The sequence below is a fragment of the Mytilus californianus genome, unplaced genomic scaffold (genome assembly GCF_021869535.1).
Source record: "Mytilus californianus isolate M0D057914Y unplaced genomic scaffold, xbMytCali1.0.p SCAF_6, whole genome shotgun sequence".
Classification (NCBI taxonomy): Eukaryota; Metazoa; Mollusca; class Bivalvia; order Mytilida; family Mytilidae; genus Mytilus; species Mytilus californianus.
The window spans coordinates 102,250,521-102,273,628 of record NW_026262712.1 but is presented as its reverse complement, the minus strand read 5'-3'; the positions used below and the strand labels follow the sequence as shown (position 1 = coordinate 102,273,628).

General features: G+C 32.4%; 1 protein-coding gene across 1 annotated transcript; it reads right to left on the bottom strand.

The window, feature by feature from the left end:
- Nucleotides 1-1,475: 1,475 nt before the first annotated feature.
- LOC127706705 (serine/threonine-protein phosphatase 6 regulatory ankyrin repeat subunit C-like) lies at nucleotides 1,476-22,453 on the bottom strand. The gene is made up of 16 exons (XM_052211362.1): nucleotides 21,449-22,453; nucleotides 19,527-19,841; nucleotides 15,883-16,188; nucleotides 15,577-15,633; nucleotides 14,348-14,644; nucleotides 12,227-12,571; nucleotides 11,288-11,629; nucleotides 10,358-10,672; nucleotides 9,953-10,033; nucleotides 8,841-8,999; nucleotides 7,558-7,872; nucleotides 6,415-6,750; nucleotides 4,857-5,222; nucleotides 3,497-3,877; nucleotides 2,558-2,896; nucleotides 1,476-1,840 (listed from the first exon to the last, which is right to left on the bottom strand). Exons 1-16 carry the CDS (start codon nucleotides 22,446-22,448, stop codon nucleotides 1,476-1,478), a joined length of 5,319 nt encoding a protein of 1,772 aa, XP_052067322.1. The 5' UTR covers nucleotides 22,449-22,453.
- Between the last annotated feature and the right edge of the window lie 655 nt (nucleotides 22,454-23,108).

Sequence of the window (23,108 nt, the reverse complement as noted above, 5' to 3'; positions counted from 1 at the left end):
ACTGATGGGTGCCGTAGAAGGACCACAAGAATTTTGAGCGAGGATTTCTTAGCATGGGTTGGAATACTGAATCCATGGGGTCGCAATGAACCTTGTGTTAGCTTCGAATGAAGGAGGTTGTTGATATCTATTCTACACTGCTATCCGCTATACACACTGAACTTAAGAATGGAATCAAATACATTTATGAGCCAGAGTAGCTTGTAGCCAGGATAATATTAAAAGATAGAACGTTATGCTTCAACTCAGCCTGCTGGTCTTTTAAAGCTGAATACATTCATACAATATAAACATATAACATTAACATTATTTTTAACCTGCATATGTATGTGATAGTTGCCGCTGTACATTTAGTTCTACCTTGTAATATTATCCTGGCTACAAACTACTAATATTTGATCTTACACTTAAATTCAGCGCGTGTAGCAGTGTAAAATATATTTCAAAAATATTCCTACTTTCAAGGTTAACACAATGTTCATTGTGACACCATGGACTCAGTTTTCATTCCGTGCTAATACTTAGAACTAATATCAATGATATACCGCAACATATGATCGTCATGCAATCGATAAAAAATAAAGACAACACTTTAAAATTCCATGACTCCGATGCGCATTTGTGGATTTACCTTCATCATGAACGACCAAAAACCGAATATTTGAAGACTAATGATTATAAGAACTGCAATAGCTGATTAAAAGTTGAAGATGATTGTTCAAAATTGTACGTTCAATTATTTCATCTCCCTACTTGACTGCAGATAATAAAAAGTCGTAAATAAAAAAAATCTAAAAAAAAATATGAGGGAATACACGTGCATTGAACAATTTTATGCCTTATCGTACAGTAAATAATATATTAATACTCAACCCTAATATACTATTTGGCTTAATGCGAGTTGATTAGTTTTTATTGTTTCTCCTAAATGATGGGCGTTTGGAATACATCAGAACTGTGTATGGTTAATAATTCTTTAATTTCTGCATACCATTATCAGTGTAACAAATAATATTGTTTGTAGTAAACCATATATGACATCTGATTTTATTAACATGGTTATGTGCACATTACTTTTAAAATACGTTAATACAAATTCGTCTAAATACTCAAGTTATGGTCATCTTTCAAAGTTACGACCATCTTGAGTCGGTTACGACCATCATCCAAAATACTATAGTTGACGTTACGACAATCACACATATAAAGTTACGACCATCATGCTCGAATTTTTGAATGACTATTTTACGAAAATTGGAATGATTTTATGTATCAAATTTGGTTTCAATATCAACGCACTCACGATAAGTTTATATGAGATAAGCGATTTTGGCTCAAATGAACCTTTTACAGCACGAAAATTGGAAAAGAAAAACTTATCCCTAGAGTTGTCTCCCATTTTCGGATGGTCGTAACTTTACGTTACGACCATCCGCTTAACACCAGTGAGGTATTAGACAATTAAAAGTTTTATTTCAAATCTTACCTTTGTCCGAATAAACAGAAAACAAAATATGGAGAATAGAACTTCCTTCACTGTTTGTTATATTTACATTTGCCCCATAATCTAATAAGAGTGTTGTCAACCCTATGTTGTTTTGTCTGCATGCTGCTATCAATGGTATTTCGTCACCTACGTGAGCGTTGGGGTCTGCACCATTTTCCAAGAGTATTGCTGTTAGCTCAGTTTGAAAATTTGCCGAATCTTCATCTAAATGTGTAGTATATCCTATCATTGATGAGAGATATAGAAGCTTTCCTCCCTCTAGCGATTTTATATCTTCTTTTAATAGTGCAAAAGTTAGTAGTTGTGATAAAATCTCTGGACCATTTGTTTTATCTAAGGATATAAATCATTCAAAAATACAGTCTAACATAGCACTTTGTAATAATTAATAGCTGCAACTCTATAATATTGATACTAGCAAAAACCACATCAAACGGAAAAATAATTCAATTAGTTTCAACGGAATTGAAAATATTTAAAAAAAAAATAAAAATAGGACCAGTTGGAAAGTAATGCTAGTGCCCATGTTTGAAATATAAGGATGTTTCATATTCCTTTCATTATAACTGTTTGGTCATATCACATTTATTTTCACGATAAATATCATTTTTGGTTGAATCTAAATGTAAGGTAATCTAGTACATGTAGGTCCTCAAATACGACAACAATTCAACAAATACCAATGTACACAAAAATGAATGTAAGCGACAAAACTTTCTTTGATTATCAGAAAAAATTATGTTGGATGACCGTTGCATATTATAAATCTTTATAAAAATAGAAAATGACAATAAATGTCGTTTTAAACAACTCAGTTTAATTACTGTTAACAAGATTTGTAAGTTTTCATCGAGTCCTTACATTTTCGATCACAGCTATGTTCTATTTATCTTCTTTTACAACAATCTCCTTCTTTCCTTCGCGTTTATGACCATTACAATTTTCCTTTAATCCTTGATTTTTACATTTATTAACAACACGATGAGTACTAATAGTACATCAGGATTTTTTTCTTTGTTTTTTCTTAGTAAAAAATGTAGTCATATTTACCTGGACTTTCCAAACAATAATGTATAGGTGTCAATCCGCTTTCATTTCGACAGCATACATCGACCCCGTGTTCTATTAATGCCTCTATCGTTCTAGGATATCCTCCTTTTACTGCGTTATGTAAAGGGGAATTTTTATATTTGTTCTTTACAAATTTGACATCATTTTCAGCGAAAAAGTGAACAATTTCAGCAAATTTTTCATCCCGTTCATCCCTTTTACTGCTGTTGTAACTAGCTAACATTGCCATCAAAATGGAATCTTCGTCATCATTAACAACGCTTAAATCAAAACCCCTTCCGTGGACCCACTGCAGAAATGGCAATGATTCATTAATACCTACAACAAAAAGTTGTGTTGAATGTTTCATAGCAAAATATTTAGAAAATAGCGCAAATATTCCGATACGATGACATTCTACATCCGTCAATACTTTACGTCACAAAGGTTGTTTTCTCAGCTTATCGAACAAAATAAAACCTACTAATATGAAATAAAAATTCCGTGACAAGACATGCCATGTAGATAAAATTGGGAACGATTGCTTTCATGGAACAAGATTAATACGTGAAATATTGATACTTAATTCAGGAATCTTTTTCAACTTAATGTAAGGAAAAAGTTTTCATTTCACGTGTAAAAATTGTTATTTTCGAATTGTTCTTGAGTGGCAGTATGCAACCGACAGATGTAGCTTGCTTCTTACATTTTGTCCCTCTACTAAGTCATGTTATATGCAACATTTGTTTTTGTCTACGTTTTGTATATTTGATTTTTCGGAGAATTGCATTGGTGGTTGGTGTTATCCCTTAAAATCTTCAATCACATATACTGCTTTAATCTTTATCTTTTACCTCAGTTCTAATAACTGATTAATATTAAATAATAGTAAATTTTATGTTGATAACTTTCCGTATATAAAAAACATCAATGCCTTACAGTAGGACCAGCATAAATGAAGTACTGAATTTCCAGATTTCTCACGATAACTCATATCTGCCCCATGTGAAATCAATGCTTTCATTTCATTGAAATCTCCCGCATGGGAAAAATTGATTAACGTGCTGTTCAATGAAGCAACTTCCGTTGTTGCCCCTGATTCTAAAAGACGAATCATCAAACGACTCAGCGTCATCAACTTCACTCTTTCATGTTCAGCAAGATAGGTCTTTCGTTCATTGTACCACATCGACTGTACGAACTGAGCATCTATATAACACATAGCTGTTTCTAAAGAAGTCTTCCCTGCTATATCTTTAAGATGCAGATTTGGTTGTCTTCTTAAAATGCAATCGAGCATTGGCACTGCCGTACATGAATCTTAAAAAGATAAACAAATACAGAATTATCTTAAAAACAACGTATTCTGTTTCAACGTCGAAAGCTATTTTGATTGGCCTTTTTAAAATGTTTATCCAAATTGATAAAAGGTCAGTATATAAGTGTTTTATTTGGGTAGTTTTTGTATATGATTAGGTAAAGCGTTGCCCGGAGCTTTTTGATTTCATAATATAATACTCACATGGTGAACAATGAAAGATCTACTTCCTCGATAAAATATTTAATTTCCTTATGCGAAACAGATGAAGAGTTTTACAAAGACCGATTATGTTTCCAAAAACTTAATATGGATAAAAGTAATCGAATCGCACGATGTAAAAGAAAAAAGCACATTGGCTTAAGCATACTTCTCCTGATTAAAATAATTGTTTAGGCAAGAGGGCAAAAACTATGTTACAATAGTTTAACATTTTTACTTTGCATTTCCTTACTGTGAGTTTCTTGTTTCATACGATATTATTCATTGTTATTGTTGGGTTGAACAAGTGTTATATCTATGATACCGTTATTAACGATTAACTGTTAATGTTATTGTTTTATAAGCTTATAATTTATATTGTTCCGACATCGATATCCACCCGACATCGATATCCACCCGACATCTCCTATGATGTTATCAAGATCATCAGATCAAAACATTTTCTTAATAGAGATAAGAGCAGTGCAGCTTGTATTCTTTACAGAGTGAAAAGTGCTCTTTTTTTTTAAATAATACGTTTTTTTCAAGTAAACACTTGAGAATTATTCTGTTACGGCAATAATTATCATCAAATACACCATCAGGCGTATAATTTGGTGCTATAGACTCACGTTTGTCTTCATATAAATCATCAATGGCACTATAACCTAAACAATGTCAATTACGAAGAGGAAGATCATTGAAATTAAATTTCCAATTTTTGCCAATAAAAATACATATATGTTAGAACTTAATTAATAAAAATACACAATGCATTACCATTTATCTCTATAACATGATGTATTGCAGTCTTCCCTTTCTCTCCAATGGCATTAACATCTGCGTCATATTGTATTAAAAGTTTGACAGCATCTAGACATTCAATTTGGCAAAAGTAAATGAGTGCAGAATCATGAAGTTCACTTGTAAAATTTGGAATTACATAGGATTTCGACAAAACCATTGATGAAACTTTTCCAATAAGCTTTTTGTTAATTTCCTTTTCTAGAAAAAAAGAGGACGCCTTCAAATCATACTGTTTCTGCATGTACTCCCAAAATTGAGGAACGAAAACGTTGATTTCTTCTCCGAAACTTCTATTACTGAGTAAAACGTTCAACATTTCAAAGTTCGAACTCGTGTTATCTGAAATTATATTAATTCAAGCGTAAAAGAAAGAAAAAAAATACTTATGTTTTAGAAGATAAGTCATCGTTTTTACGTTTTTAATTTTAAAAATAATCAAACAATATGTTACATTGTCATCCAATCATTTATATTATGTTCATCGAATTTTATCAGAGCTTGATAGTATATTGTTAAGTGTTACTTTAAAACGCTTATCCGAAAAAAACATTAGCAAAATCTGAAAGATTATTATACGAACATCATATTGAAATAGATATGTTTTGCTCAAAGACTTGTACATTTCATGAATATTGTGATACGACATAATTAAATCAATCAATTAAAGTAAGCGACAGAATTAAAATTACAAAAAAAAAATATATCTCGGAATTGTATGAATCAATTGTTATGGAACTATACTATAATGTTAACAAGCATGTGTAGATTTGCAATCGGGGTATTGCATCAACAAGATGGCTGCCGTTGCCATGGAATCTGCTTAAATGTAAAAAAAAATGCAAATATAAATCTTTCATTATAAGACATTACTGGATGAAACTTTATGGAAATGTTACTTGGCTTGCCTAGATGTGCAGACAGTATTTGGAAATTCCAAAATGGCCGCCATTGTAATGGAAACAGGGCGACAGTTTAACATTGACCCTATGGGAAAATACATTAAAGCTGCATTTTCTTGGAGAAAGTAACATCAATTCCAATGAAACTTTATATATATGTAACATGGCATGTACCAATGTGGTACCTGTCTTTGGAATTTTGGAAAGGGTCACCGTAACCATGGAAACATCAAAATTTTTCCAAAATTTAAAAATGCTCCAAGTTTCGTGAAACGTTACAAAAATGTTAATTGGCATGTGTACATGCGCTCTTCGACTTTGGAATTTTTTAAAAATGGCTGCCGTTAACCTTGCAATGGGGGAAGGGTGCCATCCGTTATTGCTAGCAATTACAAATCTAGTTATTTTTTCAACGCAGCGAAATTACGAGGAATTAATTGACAGAATTCAAATATGGTAAGAAGAAGAGAAATTACTCCGTCGTGCGTGTTTAGACTACACGTACTCCATTAATATGGGTGTGTTCCTTACACAAATTTACTGATACGAAATGATATGACTGATTGACTTGTTGAATGTCAATAATATGAAGGAGTTCACCAACAAACTGCAGATAATTGTAAATGTCTTACTTTTTGTTTGTAAACATCTTTGTAATATTGACATACAATTTTCTCCAACATGATCAACACTTGCATCAAAAACCAAAAGAATTTCGACTACTGATGGCAACATATTTTCAACAGCTAGAATTAAAGCAGAATCCTTCCCAATGTCCTGAATATTTGGATCTGCTCCTTTCTTCAGCAACAACGATACTATTTTCTTCATTTCTGAGTCACAATTATCTTTCCGTTGGAAACAACCATTAATGATGGATATTATCAATGGTGGATTTCCATTTTCATCTTTTACATTAACCGATGCTCCTTCATTTAAAAGTGTTTCCATTATCTCCAGGAGTTTATCTGAAGTAAAAAATCTTAATATTCTTACCTTGTATGGTTTATGATTTTTAAAGTGTGTACTAAAAACATGAACGTTGGAATCGATTTTTAAAATATGCATTGAACCAATTTTTCGTAACCATAGTATTGTCAAAGCGATATTTTGCTTCTATATTCTTCATTCGCAATATGTTTTGTTGATGTGTTTGGTGCTTCAGATTAAATTTGGTATAATTTTATTAAGTATTACGAACGTCCAAAACAGCAATTTAAAAGATATGTCGTGCAGAAATCACTAAATAGGAACATTTAATTGTGAGTAGTGTATAATATAGAAAATTAACTTTATTGTTTGGCGAAAGTAATTCTAGTTTACAAATAAAGGCAACAAGAGTATACCGCTGTTCAATATTCATACATCGATGAGAGAAAACAAATCCGGGTCACTAATAAAAAAACGAGGGAAACACATCAACTATCAGCAGAAAACAAAGACACACACAGAAACACTGAATTGCAACAAAAACAAACACAACAAAATCCCAGAGAAATCAACTATTTGATAACAACTTCCATATTCCTGACTTGGCAACGGACATTATAAGAAACAAATTAGATGGTTGAACCAGCTTTAATGCTTGCAAAACTTCTCCCTATTGTTAAAAAATCCGGCTAAAATGACAACATAATGTGACAGGAAAACAGTACAAAAAACACAAGAACATTCAGGACATCACATTAGAATTTAACTGTGCGTGATATGTATCAAAGCCACAAAAAGTGACACATTTTGTGTGACACTATTTTTATCAAAGGTGCAACACATACCTTTATCTTTAAGGAAACACATTCGCGAAGCACCTATAAGCGGAGTTTCACATCTTTTATTTTTTATATCCACTTTAGCACCGTACTTGAGCAAGGATTTAACCACTGCCTGATGTTGTAGAAGTGTTGCAATTTCCAAAGGTGGATAATGACCTATATTAGGATCTGCTCTTTCATCAAGAATGACTGGCAAGAGTTTTAGGACAATATCACTATGATGTCTTGATAACAGTAGGTAAAGCGGTGATTTTCCATTTTCTGTTATGATGTTTACATCTGCTCCAGCAGTCAAAAGAGTCTTGATTGTTTCTACAACTGTAAAGGAATGGCAATGTAAATATATTTATGATCGACAAAAAATGCATACACATAATAAAACAGATAATACCAAACAGAATATGATTATCATCTGGCGAATTTAGTATTCAATGTCATTGTTAAAGACAATATCAAAGGTATTTTTAAATACACGAAAAAATACTAGTATACCAATTGTAGAAATAATTTGTTAATGCCATTCTCAATTCTCATTTTTTCAAGGATAGGCATTATACTTCTCAGTATTTTTATACCGCGCGTTAGCATGATAGTATTACCTAAGCTCTTATAGGATTTGCAGATAGTGTCTACTAAAAAGCTAACCTGAAAGACGCTTTTGAATGACAACCATTTTAATTTGACGAAGCACAAATCTTCTAGCAACAACTGTTTTACGATATAAAAAAAATGTAAACTGACTTTGAAATTAATTTATTTTGATTTCCTTCCAAGCAGCACAGACACAAACAAATGACTAATATCAATCCGGCGTTGTTAACAATACAATTGTACTTGAAATGACTATTGTAAAGTCCCACACATCTATCCCATGTTTTATTGGAATTTAAAAGTGGAGAATAGCGTCACATTAGAATTTGTCTTACTATTAAGAAGGCGGATCATAAATAATTTTATATCCATATGATTTTGAACATTGGAAATATAAACTCTAGTGATATGCGTCCGAACGATGTTAACACATTTAAGATTGTCGAAGGGTGTTTGTTTTCCGGTGTGATATTCGATTTCATTTTTTTTAGCTTAGGACAACAAATAACAAGAAACTGATATTGTGTAAAACAAAAGGTTCAAAAACGATGCGCACACACACAACTTTCAAGTCATGCACATACATCATTTTTTGGTAATATGACTCAGTCGCTCTGCATTTGTGTTGACATTTATCATCATAGAAGAAGAAAACAATAAAACATTTGTCAATTTATAACATCATTCTTATTCACCTTTACCAATGTACTTATCCTCGCTCTTGCTCTTTGTAGTCGCAGAGGAAACTGTAACTGCTTGTTCGGGCCAATCGTATGAGCTAGTTCTTCTCATTTTAACCAGAGATTGTTCATTTTCAAAGCAACAATACCTTTTTCTATAGTTGACGATTGGGTCTGTAACATAATCAAAAATGTAGAAATATCAGTTTATTCCTAACTTAATAGCAAAACGCATTCGATTTACCTTTTTATGTCATAGAAATATATATTATTCTCGAGGGAGATTACAACAAATTACAGGCAAACGATACATTAGTAGGGTCAAAGTACATGTAAAAGCTTCAAAATTAAATGCGTTATTTTCACTCCTACCGCTTTTGGTAAGTATCAAAAATTCGCTAAAAATTCAATGACGTTATCAAATCATTTGCGTGAATATGAAAGTAGTTTTCAACGAAAAATTAATATGCTTTTTTTAACGCAAACAAAATCTTCTTAGATTGCATAAAGTTCGAAGAAAGGACCTTGACGATGACGGTAATGCACAGTTACCGCAGTGGCAATTATATTTTCAAAATGAATACCGAATAGCATTTGCTTACCATTAGTTCTCCTTTCAACAGATAAAATTACGAGCTGTTAAAGAGGGGCGCAAAATATCACGAGAAATTCAAAATCTCACTATTCGAAAACAAACTGAAAACGCAATGGCAAAAAAATAAGAAACCCCACGAAAATATATACAAAACTCAACATAGAAAACCAAAGACTGTAACATATCAGTACTTTCATATGACTGAGCACAAGTTTCAAAGACAATGATTTGACTAAGCAGTGAACCAATATATTTGCAATACCATTGTAAGCTGCATATACTAAATATTATACATTATGTATAAGTTGCGGTTCCCTTCAATCTGTAATTTTCAGAAACTAAGCAATTGTCGCCGCCATGACATAAAAAAAAGAGCGCCAAATTATTGCTTCCTTGTCATCTTTGAATACAAGAAATTAGAGAAACAATTAAACTCATCATGCTTTTACTATTCACTAATTATATAATGAACCTAATCATAATAATTCTGAAGGAAAGACACCTCAACAAATACATCTTATGTTATAATTACCTGCTTGCAATGACGATTGTGTTGCGTTAGTTGCCATTTGTTTTATTATTGCTTCTATAGAAACATCAAATCGATATTTTCCTGCAAGTGAACATAATAAAACAGTTTTTATATATGATATTTAAATGAAACTTTGTATTCAGGACAAGTTTAGAGTTCAGAATATCTTTAACTTATTCCAATGGTTAGGACGTCTTAAGATGTTACATGTTTTAACAATATGTGTATCTGACTATAATGTTTCACGCAAAAATATATATTAGCTTTTGTCTCATATTTCATTACGTATACGTTGTTCAGGTAGCATTTATGTTTTTTTTTAGTTTAATGATTGAACGTGCTGAAATTATTATTCCTCTGTGTTAAAATACAGATATAAAGAAATTGCAAAGAGTGCTAAATTACCTTTTAAAAGTGCAACATGCAAAGCTGTTTTCCCTCCTTCACCAACATGGTTCAGATTAACCTCAGCACGTATAAAATAATGAAGTAATGAAAATTTATTTTGTTTTATCGCCACCATCAATGCTGAGCTACATCCTTCACTACTGCTATCAAGATCTGCGCCATTTTGCACCAGAAACTGTATATCGTCAAGAGCAAAATGTCTTCTTTTGATAAATCTAATCAATGGTGTTTCGCCTAAATCATTATGAATGTTCAAACTGGCGCCGTATCTTAATAAGATTAAAACTATTTCTCTATCAAACCTCTCTGAATCTTCAAAATAATATAAGTAAACAAATGATCATCTAGATATATTAGATTGGGTTTTGTTAAATCTTATTTGTGTTTTCTCTATTATTGCTTTATTGATTGATTGCTTGATTGACTGGTTGATTGCTTGATGGATTGATTGATTGATCTTCAATTGTCTGTATGTGATTTTCTATTGTTTTATCGTTTCATTTTTAGTTTTTGTGTTTCTGATTTGTCGGTGGTGGGTTTTTTTATTGTTTGGATGACAAATATAATAAAAAGGCAAAAGAGTCATTCCAAATACAATAACTGTGGATAAAAAAGTGTAGAAAAGTATAAGAAAAAATGCCGAGCTCCAAGGTAAAATTGAAAAAGATGATTGATGTCTATGACAACTGTCCAAAGCAATCGAGAGACAATACCAATCAACGGAAATAATGAAAACAACTGTCATATTCCTAACTCGGTACAGACGCTATTTTATTACTTAATAAGTTAACTTTCTCCAAATTATGTCAATTGGCGTTTGGAGCTGTTTCAAAATAACACAAATAATTAACCTATAATTTAGGTTGGGAGAACATTTACAACTTTAGAAAAACTCTATGATGTAACTTATAACCAGATTAAACCTACCCATGTGAGTATGAAGAGCTGTATTTCCTTGATTATCCTTGCGTTTAACATCAGCTCCGATTTCAATCATTTTTTTGATAACATCGATAGTACAAGACTGTGCAGCCGAAATGACGGGTGTTTTGTCGTTGCTGTCGGGAGTGTTAATTTCCGTACTGTGGTTTAGCAGTAGAAGTACATCTTTGATATGACTTTCGATGTCATCAGATTTCATTCGTAATGCAAGATGTAGTGGTAAGTCCCCATGAAGTGATTTTGCATTTGTGCATGCTTTTTTATCTAACAACATTTGTAAGATTAAATGTTTTCCAGCATCGATTCTCTTTTTGTATGTTTTACATCCTACAAAAAAACTTCCTATATATGTTAAGTAAAAGTTAACATTAAGTAGGACGACAAGTGATAACACTACTGTATTCCCTAGCGATTTCAACTATCTTGGAACTTGTCAAAACCATTCCGTTGTCTTTCCGTAACGACGTTGTACATGACAATGTAACAGTATTAAACAGGTTTGTATCAAGAATCAAAGTACATGTAACCCTCTGTTATCTTTTTCGTGAATGATTTTAGGAAAAGATCTTTAAATCAAATGTATCAGTTGATAAAAACTCTAGTCAAATCGTTTTTAAACATACAGAACAGTAACCAGTACTTGCTGTCCCAAATGGATCATATAACCATTTTCTATCTGTAATTACTTACCTAATCTCGACAAAATTATATTTCATTCGGCTATATTCAGACGTATATAGATATTGTAATATAGCTTCAGTATGTTTGTTTTATGTCAAAATGTACTTGTTTTATTAAGATGTAGTAAAGAGTTAAAAAGAATGTTATTGAAGGTCAATTTACGATTGGCCCCAAAGTAATGTTTTATCGTTACATATAAATTTTTTTTAAAAGAATGAAGGCATCAAACAAAACAAATCACACCTTTTATGTGATATTGCTGAAAATAAATATGCAATGCGGTCAAGTTTCCTTCTCCAACATAATTAACATTAGCACCTGCTTCTATAAGAGTTCTAACTAATACATGAGATTCAAATAAGATAGCATGCATCAATGTAGAATATCTTTCCCTTTCCTCAAGATTTGGATCAGCACCAAACTCCAGAAGTAGCCTTATATATACATCCTTTCTTTCTACTGACATCAAAGGCATGTCAGTTATAATTCTTGTCAATACGGTATTTCCATACTTGATTACATAGCTATTTTGTGGATTACAACTTCCGCAGACATTTGAAAGCTTCATGTATTTTGCACTTGATGGTTCTATAATGAAAAATTGCGTTAGACAGATTTACAGAAGTACCCAACTCCAATGAAAATTCAAAACGGATTTTTTTTTATCTAAAAGCAAAATCAAAAGCTCAAACACATCAAACGAATGGAAAACAACTGTCATATTCCTGACTCGGTACCGGCATTTTTGTATTTAGAAAATGGTGGATTAGACCTGTTTTTTACCAAGCTTAACCTCTCACCTGTATGACAGTTGAATAAAATTTCATTACATTGACAATATACTATGTGAACAAAACAAACAGATATAATAGGTAAAATAAAAAAAATAGAGGTACATCAGTCAACTTAGTGATATAATTACTATAAAAACAAACAAATATGGCAACAAAGATATACAAAATGGCACATCGGCAAAAATGATAGATAAGAATACAAAACTTTACCATAGAACAATACATTTGAAACACAATAACAGGACGTATAAGTACCGAGCCACGCCAAAGGAATATTACTAAAAATGGACTAAACAATAAAGGTAATAATTTGCAAAGACAAATAACAGAACACTATAACTAGTAATTATTACGATAAACAAATTCAATAAGTAGAATCTGGTGCTTTGGTTTTGCGCCAATTGGCATTTTATTTGCGCCAAAATAATCTTTCTTTTGCGCCACAAACCATTTTTCATTTGCGCCAAAATAAAATATTTCTTTTGCGCCAATGATACAGGTAAGTACAGGTTAAAAGTATTCAAAAAAAGTTTTATTCAAAAAAAGATTGTAATCGCCTTAAACAAGTGAACACTATATAATTTTAATCCTAAGTTACTTGCAGTTTTATATTACACATACTTACAATACTTAAAACAATCATCTTATTCACGATGTAGCAATGAATATTTTAAACTTTTCCGTTTTATATATGAAATACAACCTTGAGGCGCAAATGAAAGATTAAAGTTTGTCAAAATTGGCGCAAATGCAATGCACCTAGAATCTTTACTTCAGGACCATGATGTTTTATTTGTAAAGCAAAAACGGAATATCTATAAATTAGGTCTTGGAATCTTCTGATGAACCTTATTGTTTTTAAATCAATCGGTGTAGATCTTTAATGAAATGTGCAAACTTTCAGAGAAGAATGTCATTCATTTGTTAGAATTTTCAACTGAATAAAAGAAAATGTGTTGTATGTTTGCGACTGTTGTTTACAAATACAGAAACTGAGTCCCGTGAGCGTAATTTTTCTTTTTTTATATTTTGAAAGTCTATTACAAATGTATAAGAGATATCTTCTCATAAGTTATCGTACAAATTTATGGTTTAGTGTTCGTTCTATTACAAATGTGTATTACATGAACATTCTATACAAAGTATGACAATTTAGCACAACCTGTAGCTTGAACAAAAGAACCGTTACCCACATTTTTGTTTATTTCAGAGAGCAATGATAGGAACCGCATTTGGGAAAGTATAAAAAATTACCATAGATCTTAATTTACAATCAGTAAAATGAGAAAAAAAAGTTTTGAATATTTTATGTGAATTTTTTTAAATGGATTATCTTAATTTACGACTCCAAAGTCCCATTTTTAATAAAGAGAGATGCGGTATAATTGGCAATGAGACAACTGTCAACCAAAGACAACAAATGAAAGGAATATATACAAATACATTTCACTGTACAGCATTGGGCAAAATCCATATCATACAATAATTTAAAAAATCAGAAACCATCTAAAAGGAAAAGCGATCTCGTGAGCCTTATCACCTAGTATCACCAAATTCACTTATAGTATACCTCCATTCTCAACAATCCATGGTACCAGTTTTTCACCTCCTTTATGGTTGACATTTACTTTTGCTTTCAACAGATCATTAATTATTTCTTCAAGGTCAAACTCCAGTGCAGTAGTCAATGGTGTGTTGTAATAACTATCCATTATATTCACATCTCCTCCCTCTTCCAATATCAATTTAACGGTATCGTCACTTCGAAGCCATACCGCTATGATCAAAGGATATATTTCTGACACAGTACACTTGTTGACGTCAATTCCGGTCGCCAAGAAAGCCTTAAAGACTTTCAGCTTATCCACTACAAACAATACAGACATGTTATTTGCTTGATCATCTGCTATAGATTGCTATGGCTAGGTTATTTATTTCCATCTAATTTTCTAGATGCAGCCGTAATTATCTGACATGATTTTAATCAATCAATCAAAATCAATTATTATATAAAAAAGAATTGTTTTGTTTCTATCAAAACTTATCCTCTGTTATGTGGGGAAAATAAAATTGTTATGTTGGTCTTTTTTCGACTTATGCGTCGATTTTGGTAGATGGAAATGTATAACTTTTCACCCATGTCCGGTCAAAATCGGGAATATAAATCCTAAACGTCATTTTGTGCTCTCTGTGAACATTAACGAACCCTTGAAATTACTCCTTAAAGGGTGCAAAGGTGGCCTGCTAGAAGGTACCTCGAACACATACCATTGCTTCTATATGGTGGTCAAAATTTTCCACTGCATCCTTGGCGTCCAACCTTTCAGACCCTACCTTTACAATCAATTCTTAAAATGTTAAGTCCTATGTATGCAAAAAAAATTAAATGAATATGGATATCTCAACCATTTTCAAGATATGTGAAGATTCTGAAATTCTAAAGAGGGAATGGGGGTCAAATCAACCTTAGATCCTCAGCATTCATATCATTCAATTAAACATGACACGAGAAAAAAGAAAATGCAAGGTTTTTGTGAAAGTGGTCTCAACCATGTTCACGTCATTTTTTATCAATCTCAACCCAACAGGGGTGTGTATAATCCTTTGGTCACACCCTATATATGTATATCATTCAATTCATCATATTGGGTAATGAATAGTTAAGAGGGAATGTCACAAATCTCCAAGCTTGACTTAGAAACTTTTTATTTTTTTCATTTTTTCGATTCAAAATTGACCATCTTAATCTGTTCTTTTTAATCATTTTAAGTACCTTTGTTTACAAACTATTATACATACAATTTATGTCTGATTCTTCATGTTTGCAATTTTCTGTCTTTGATTCCAGAAACAAATCTGTAAATAACAAAGAAGATAGTCTTTTGAAGTGTCTACAGCGTTTATAGTTTTTTTTTCAAATAGTCTTCAAATATATATGGTACAAATTTCTACCAAGATTACAACGTTCTAACGATTTCAGGGTAACGTTTCCTTCTCAAGAGCAGGTTAAGAAAATAAAACACATCTTTATTATGCATTTGAATGAATTACTTATAACAGCATGTATGTTTTCACATTTATGAAACGCTAAGCTTGAAATCTTACCACCATAAATGTCAAAAGCAGTCTCTCCTTTTGCATTTCTGTATGAAACATCAGCCCCTCCTTCTATTATAGCACAACATACTTGATAACGTTTTTGTTTGACGACTTTCATCAGTATGCTATCATTCCCGTCTTTTACCAGATTTAGATCTGCACCCTTTTCAATCATTAATATCAGCACGGAACTGTCAAAATCTGCTTCAGCTATAAGATCGATTAGATGGTTACCACATGGATGTTGGTAATTAAGAAGCAAGCCTCTTTCAATCATCGCTTTCATGGTAGCATTTTTATTGGCAGACAATCCTACAAAAACATTAATGAACAAGTTTAATACAGTTAAGTTTTAAAAGTTATTTTTGTATTTTTCTAAAACGATTTCAATGCCAGATAGTAGCCACTCAAACGGCGTGATTGAAAATGTCGTATAATGAGGTAATATACGATATTAACCAATTTCCAAGTAAATTTTCAAGGGCAAGACCATTTTATATATCTTATTAATTTTATATTTTTGTTTATATGTAACTGTAGTTGTTTTGTTTTTATAATTTTTTGTTTTTGGTTCCTGTCGATCTGATGAGTCTAGCCATTTAAATCTGACTTTTACATAGATATAAGAAAAGAGGGACGAAAGATACCAGAGGGACAGTCAAACTCATAGATCGAAAACAAACTGACAACGCCATGGCCAAAAATAAAAAGACAAACAGACAAATAATAGTACAGATGACACAACATAGAAAACTAAAGACTAAGCAACACGAACCCAACCAAAAACTGGGGTGATCTCAGATGTTCCGGAAGAGTAAGCAGATCCTGCTCCACATGTGGCACCCGTCGTGTTGCTTATGTTATTACAAATCCGGTAAATAGTCTAATTCGGTAGGTCACATTCGTGAAAAGGGAAGGGTATTGTAGTTACGACATAAGGAACATATGCGATATCATCTGTGAACCGGTTATTCCATAACGGTCAACCAACTCGTGATGGCGTCCGTAAAATTTACGATGGGATGATTTCAACTTCACCATTTGGAACTCTTGGTTTAATAGCTTCCTTGTGAGCAGCAATCCTCTATCAAGGAAATCATGATAGGAAATACAAGCCCGGGAATATCGTATCAATGGGGAGATATACTCCGTATGCAGGCGCTGCTGGAATGTTGCTACATAAAAATGGAAAGTTCACAATTGGGAAGCTGAAATCAACTTTTTTGTCGTAAAGTTTTGTTTTCAACCGACCCTCAATGTCAATTTCTAGATGTAAGTCAAGATATGAGGCAGACTTAACTGTATCTGTAGTATCCTTTATCTCTAGTTCGATGGGATAGATACGTTCGACACAGTCACCAAATTTTGTATTATTTAGTGAGAGAACATCATCTGTATAGCGGAACGTAAAGTTAAAGGATATTACTAACTGCTTATCTTTCTTCCTAAGAAGTTCCTGTATGAAGTCAGCCTCATAATAATAAAGAAACAAGTCGGCAAGAAGAGGGCACAATTGGTTCCCATGGGAATTCCGACAGTCTGTTGAAAAACACGTCCTCCAAACGTAACAAATATGTTGTCAATCAAGAAACAAGCATCTTGAAAATGTCAGTTTCAGAGAATTTTTTGTTTGAATCATAGTGATTCTTTACAAAGTAGGAGTTATCCCTCCCCAAGACAAGATACTTGTATCTACGTTCGCCATTCTTTTGAATGTAACAAAGTAATACCAACTCTTTCAATTTGTCTTTTAGTTTGGAATGGGGAATGCGTGTGTAAAGTGTAGAAAAGTCAAATGTTTTAATACTATTGCAAGATGAGAGAGTCTTAGATTGTTTGTACTCTAAAAGATCTCTGGAAGTTTTTAGTATCCACATCTGATTCACGCCACCTCTAGAATAGGCAGTTTCACAATAACTTTAGAGCCCGGTTTTAATTGCTGATAAAATAGATGTTAATAATTTACAAAAAGAGGTTTCGTGGAGCACTTGGAAGACCCAGCAATATACCGTTGTTTGTAAAGACACTTATGTAGTTTAGGTATCCAATACAGTGAAGGAAGATCCAGTTCTTCATCTTTGGTTGAAATTCCAAAGGAACATAGAACAGACCTATGATTATCCAGGATTTCCTCTTTGATAAGTGTCGTGAGGGTATATGTTGACTTTCCAAATGAATTGTAAATACCTAATTCATTTATCAAGCAGTTTATGTAGTGATATTTACACACAAAAACGATGTTGTTTGGGGCTTTATCTGCGGGGACAACAACATATTTGTCATGGAGGTAGGGCAAGTGTTTTGCAACATTTGGGTCTTTAAAAATTGACGTAGCGTGGGTATTGATAGACCCATTTAATTTCTTAATTCGGATTTGTATCAACGACCTCACAGCCTTAATCCATTCGAAAAGAGTATCTACGTTGTCTTTCTCGCGTTTAGCCCATTGCCTGGCATAATCCTCGTCTGAATCCATCAGTATTTTGAAGTTGTATTTCCAATTGATCGATTTAGGCTCACGATATTTTGGACCTTTTGATATCTGATCTATGATCGCACATACGTTTGTTTAGCCTTCCTTTCATTTTACCGACGTAAACCAATCCGCAAAGGTTACCCTCTAATCCGTAGACGACATTTATAGATTTACAATTCAGATCATCGTAATTTCTAGTAAAATAAGACTTTTTAGTTATATTGCTACTGAATTGAGCAGCTAAGATTATCGTAGGATACCTTCGATGTACAGTCTGAGATATATCATAAGACAGTCCTAAGACTGTCCTATAATTTGTCCTAAGATATATCTTAAGACAAATCTTAGGACACTTTCGATGACACGGCCCCAGGACGTTGTTTTTTCCGTTTGAATTGTAGCTGTTTATCTGGCATGGGTTTGAGCAATCTTAAAGAATCTTAATATAATTACTTAATTGAATCTGCGTTAATTGGACTCATTTGGACTGTTATATCATTGGCAATCATGTATGTACTACATATATTTATACATTATTACCATATGAATTATTAGCGTTTACTCGCTATACGTTTTTCTTTCATTTTTATAATGTTTTACTCTTAAAACACGTCAAATGCGAATTTCTTAAAAACCAAAGGTGTAAAACTCCCCAAAAGACGACACAATGTAATTGTTGAGTAACATGTATTTTTCTTGATAAAGACAGAAAATGGAAAGGTAAGTTTATCACGTGTTACTCCTGTCCTTCATGAAATGGTAAGAATAGATAAATTAGTATACGAATTCAACGTCTTGTTACGTCACACCCGATGTCCGCTCAAGAGATAAGAAAAACAACTGTTTAGAAATGTTCATGTAGATAAGTAAAGCATAAAGGCGTGCTTATATCATTTCTTTTTATCAATTATCAATGCACATCTATGTAATTGGACACAAGAACTTGAAGAAAAAAAACTACTATTTAACTTATATATTTCAAAATCTCTATCATAAATTTCATGTCTCATTTGCTTTAAATGTGTGCCCACAAATTTACTGTATGAAGGTAAAATATTAAATAAAAAAGAGCTACACAATCTAATTTAAGACGCCTGATTCAACATTTTTGTGTGTGCTTTTCGTAAAATATTGACCAGTGCATATCTACAAACAGAAAAGAAAATATACGGACCCGAAACACAACATGAGCGAGCAGAATTGGTCTCGTTCTCTCCCACATGGTTCACATTTGCACCTGCTTCAATTAATTTGTCTGCAACTTCAAACAAATTGAGTTTAATCGCTAAAATCAAAGGCGAATCTTCTCCCTCTTGAGCCAGATTAGAACTTGCACCAACCGAAAGTAACTTTAAAACCTCGTTTTGAATTTTGACTTGTTGAGAACACGGAAACTTTGTTCTTAAAAGTTTGTCTAAAGTTGATACGCCATGTCTTGACTCAATTTCATCCACGGAAATACCAGCCTGTATGAATAAATATAGCTGATCTGAAATGAGATTATAAATAACATTTTTTTTATTATCGTTGACCTATCTTCGAATTCGATTTTAGACAAGTAATGATCGTTTCCTTCATTTTCAATTGGTTTACTAAACATTTTAAGTATATTGTGTATATTTTGTAAAATAAATTTGAGTTTTCATATCGATGCTGTCATACGTTTTGTAACCGTAATTTACACGTATCATAATATCTGATATAGAGTTTAGCTCAATTTTGTTTCTGTTTTATTCGTCAACTAGAGTTTAAAACAGAAGTATCCAGTTGTATCTAACATCAAATATCAGTAGTAAACTAATTAAAAGATGTATTTATATAAATGACAATCTATTCTTTACCCTAAAAGAAGTATCCAAACTGTTATGTTTTATCCTCCTTAATGATTTTCCATTTTGAGTACGTTGGGGAATAAAATAATTTGAAAAATGATTTCTGGATGACCTACTCCATTACTGACTGTTTCAAATTGTATGCTTACTTCTTCCCATCTAGGTATCATGAATAACCCTCCAGCGTGTTAGCACATAAACCGAACTGTGTTTTAAGTTAAACGGAATTAATAGACTTGTATGCACAATGAATTAGAATAAAGTAAACAGGAACGTTACCTGCGTTATTACGTCAAAATGCAGGGAAATCATACGAAACACAATTTACAACATTTATCTATATATTATGTTTCTTTTAATATTAGAAGTAAATACAGTAAGTTGAGATAAACGTAGTTTCGAATGGACATGAAACTGAGGAAAATGTTGCGTGATTATTATACATTCTATAACATAGTATCTTATCAACGCATTTATACATATATTCTAGTGTATGAATACAAAAGCTTTGTCGACTATAAGAAAGAAAATGCCCTCTTTTATCTGAATATAATGTCAGATTTAATTTCAGCGTTACAAAAACGATAAATAATATACCGATTTTAGACGCAATGTTGTACATAATGTTATAGCCTCGACTATATTACTTCAAAATTTAAATTAAATTTTTAGGTTAGGTTTACATTTTTCCCAACAACAATGTGTTTGTAACTTATACATGATTAACATGACTTTCTTTTCACAGCTTGATGCAAATAAACAACAAAGATATTAGACTACAAATATCCAAAGCATAGTTTTGTTCAGTGAAAATCTGTAGCACGTAACAACATCTGGGTGTAACATTGAAAAATGATTACGGGAAAAAGAACAAAAGCAACTACTGTAAACGAACTCAGTGATTACTGTGCTAAAGGTGCAATAAAATGAACAAGTTTGAGCATTATGACTGACAAATCCATAGTCTTACATCCGCACTTTCTTGAAACTTAGGGGTAGCAAGTTGTAAATAAGCATCCAAACATAAAACAATACACAAATCTAGGTTTTTTTAGAAGGATATAAGGGATTTCTGCTCCACTATGAAATAGTAGAATAGTACAAATCTATGCAAGTAGAACAGAGACTTATTGCAAGCAGAGAAAACTGTCCATCTAAATCACTGCGAGACTTCATCAGATGACAGTACGAATAAAAATAGACTAACTAGAAGTAATAATTTAATTCAGCAAATATGATTTGTGATATAATACATTTTACTTACTGTAAGATTTGCAGCACTGTATTGCAGTTTTACCATCTCTTCCTTTTCTTGCGCCAGCCTTTATCAAAGCTATAAGGTCATTTCTCTTGGCATGGTTCTCAAATGCAATCATCAAAACTGAATTGCCGTCGTTCTCAGTGTCTGGGTTTGCTCCATGATTCAGAAAGTCGGGTATTAAAGATGGACAGTTCATTGCAGCCAAGCAGAAACAATCTATCCAACCAATTTTGGTAATTCGACCTTTAAATGAAACATTAGCACCCTTTTCCAATAGGATTTTTGCATTTTCTTTAAGCTTGTGTTTAAGAGCAAAAAATAGAGGCTGGTGACCATAAGGTGGATCTCCCCAGTGTTCATTCACATTGGCTCCATATTTAAGCAGAAGTTTTATCATTTCTGTGTGGGTTTCTCTCTCGGCTGAAAAATGAATGGGTCGAAGATGTCGTCCATGAAATCCAAGATTTACGTCTGCTCCACATTGACACAATATGTGTGCTGCTTCAAATTGGTTCTTCTTTACAAGTGTAAATAAAGCTGTACTTTTATTTGGTAAAACCTCGTCTATATCTAAACCCCCATTTTTTTTTAAACAATTAATAATATTGCTATTACCAGATATAGCCGCATAGTAAAATGAATTTTTGTAAACTTTTTTGTCAAAGTCCATTGTAAATGCTGATTTGAATGAACTGTCACTAACGGTTTGCAGTAAATAATCAACCATTTTCTCATTACCTTTTTCACATGCAATATGTAAAGTGTTCTTGCCAGAACCTGTTGTTTTCTGTACATTGGCACCTAAACCTACCAACATTATTAATAGATCAACAGATCCAAATTCTGCAGCATAATGAATTAATTCTTTTTTATCATAAGATCCTTTGAATTCTAAAACAACAGTCTTCTTTGTTGGATTGTCACATAATGATAGAAGAGTTTCAATTCTTTTTGAATTTACTGCTTTGTGTAACTCTCTTTCAAATGAATCGACGTCGTCCATTTTGAAAACAATCTCAATCTAAATTTCTGCGCAGGTTTCTCGACTGATATAACATATTCTGCTTAGGTTTACAGAGAGATTTGATCCGTTCAAATTTCACGATATACTGGATAACAAAAGAAAGGGTGCACTTTTTAAAATATTTATTGAATTGGATAAATACTGCATTATAACAATATTTGTACCGTTGTTTAAACAATAATGTCTCGGTATATTGATTTAAGGCCAGAATATTCAATCCGGAACTATTTTACAAAGCAATTTGTAACTTAGTATGTCATACTGTAACGTGTGTAAGTAATACTTGATTACTGTATACCAAACGTTCATTGACAAATATACCATGCATGTGTAGGTAATGGATATTAATGTGTTTAGGTTATGGGGGAAAATATTTTGAATCATCATTAATGCTTCGCTGATTTACTTGTTGTATAAAACAACACATTGACGTACATTTTGAAAAATCTAAGTTGTATTTGCCAAACCCTTTCGTAATTATGGGTCTTCAATTCTCTCCAACTCCGATCTTTATTTGACCTTTTTAACATTTTTATATTCGAGCGTCACAAATGAGTCCTTTCACTGTTCAATAAATGTTTGGACGAAAGGTAAGCATTTTCCGAAATAGATATAAGAAGATGTGGTATGAGTGCTAAT

Excerpts from the sequence above, each read along its gene's own strand:
- LOC127706705 (XM_052211362.1), bottom strand. The coding sequence starts at position 22,448 with ATGGACGACGTCGATTCATTTGAAAGAGAGTTACACAAAGCAGTAAAT. Across the intron at positions 11,630-12,226 it reads TCAGCAATATCACATAAAAG|GATGTAAAACATACAAAAAG; the intron begins GTGTGATTTGTT and ends GTTTTTTTGTAG. Across the intron at positions 6,751-7,557 it reads GTGTTTCCTTAAAGATAAAG|ATAAACTCCTGGAGATAATG; the intron begins GTATGTGTTGCA and ends TTTTTACTTCAG.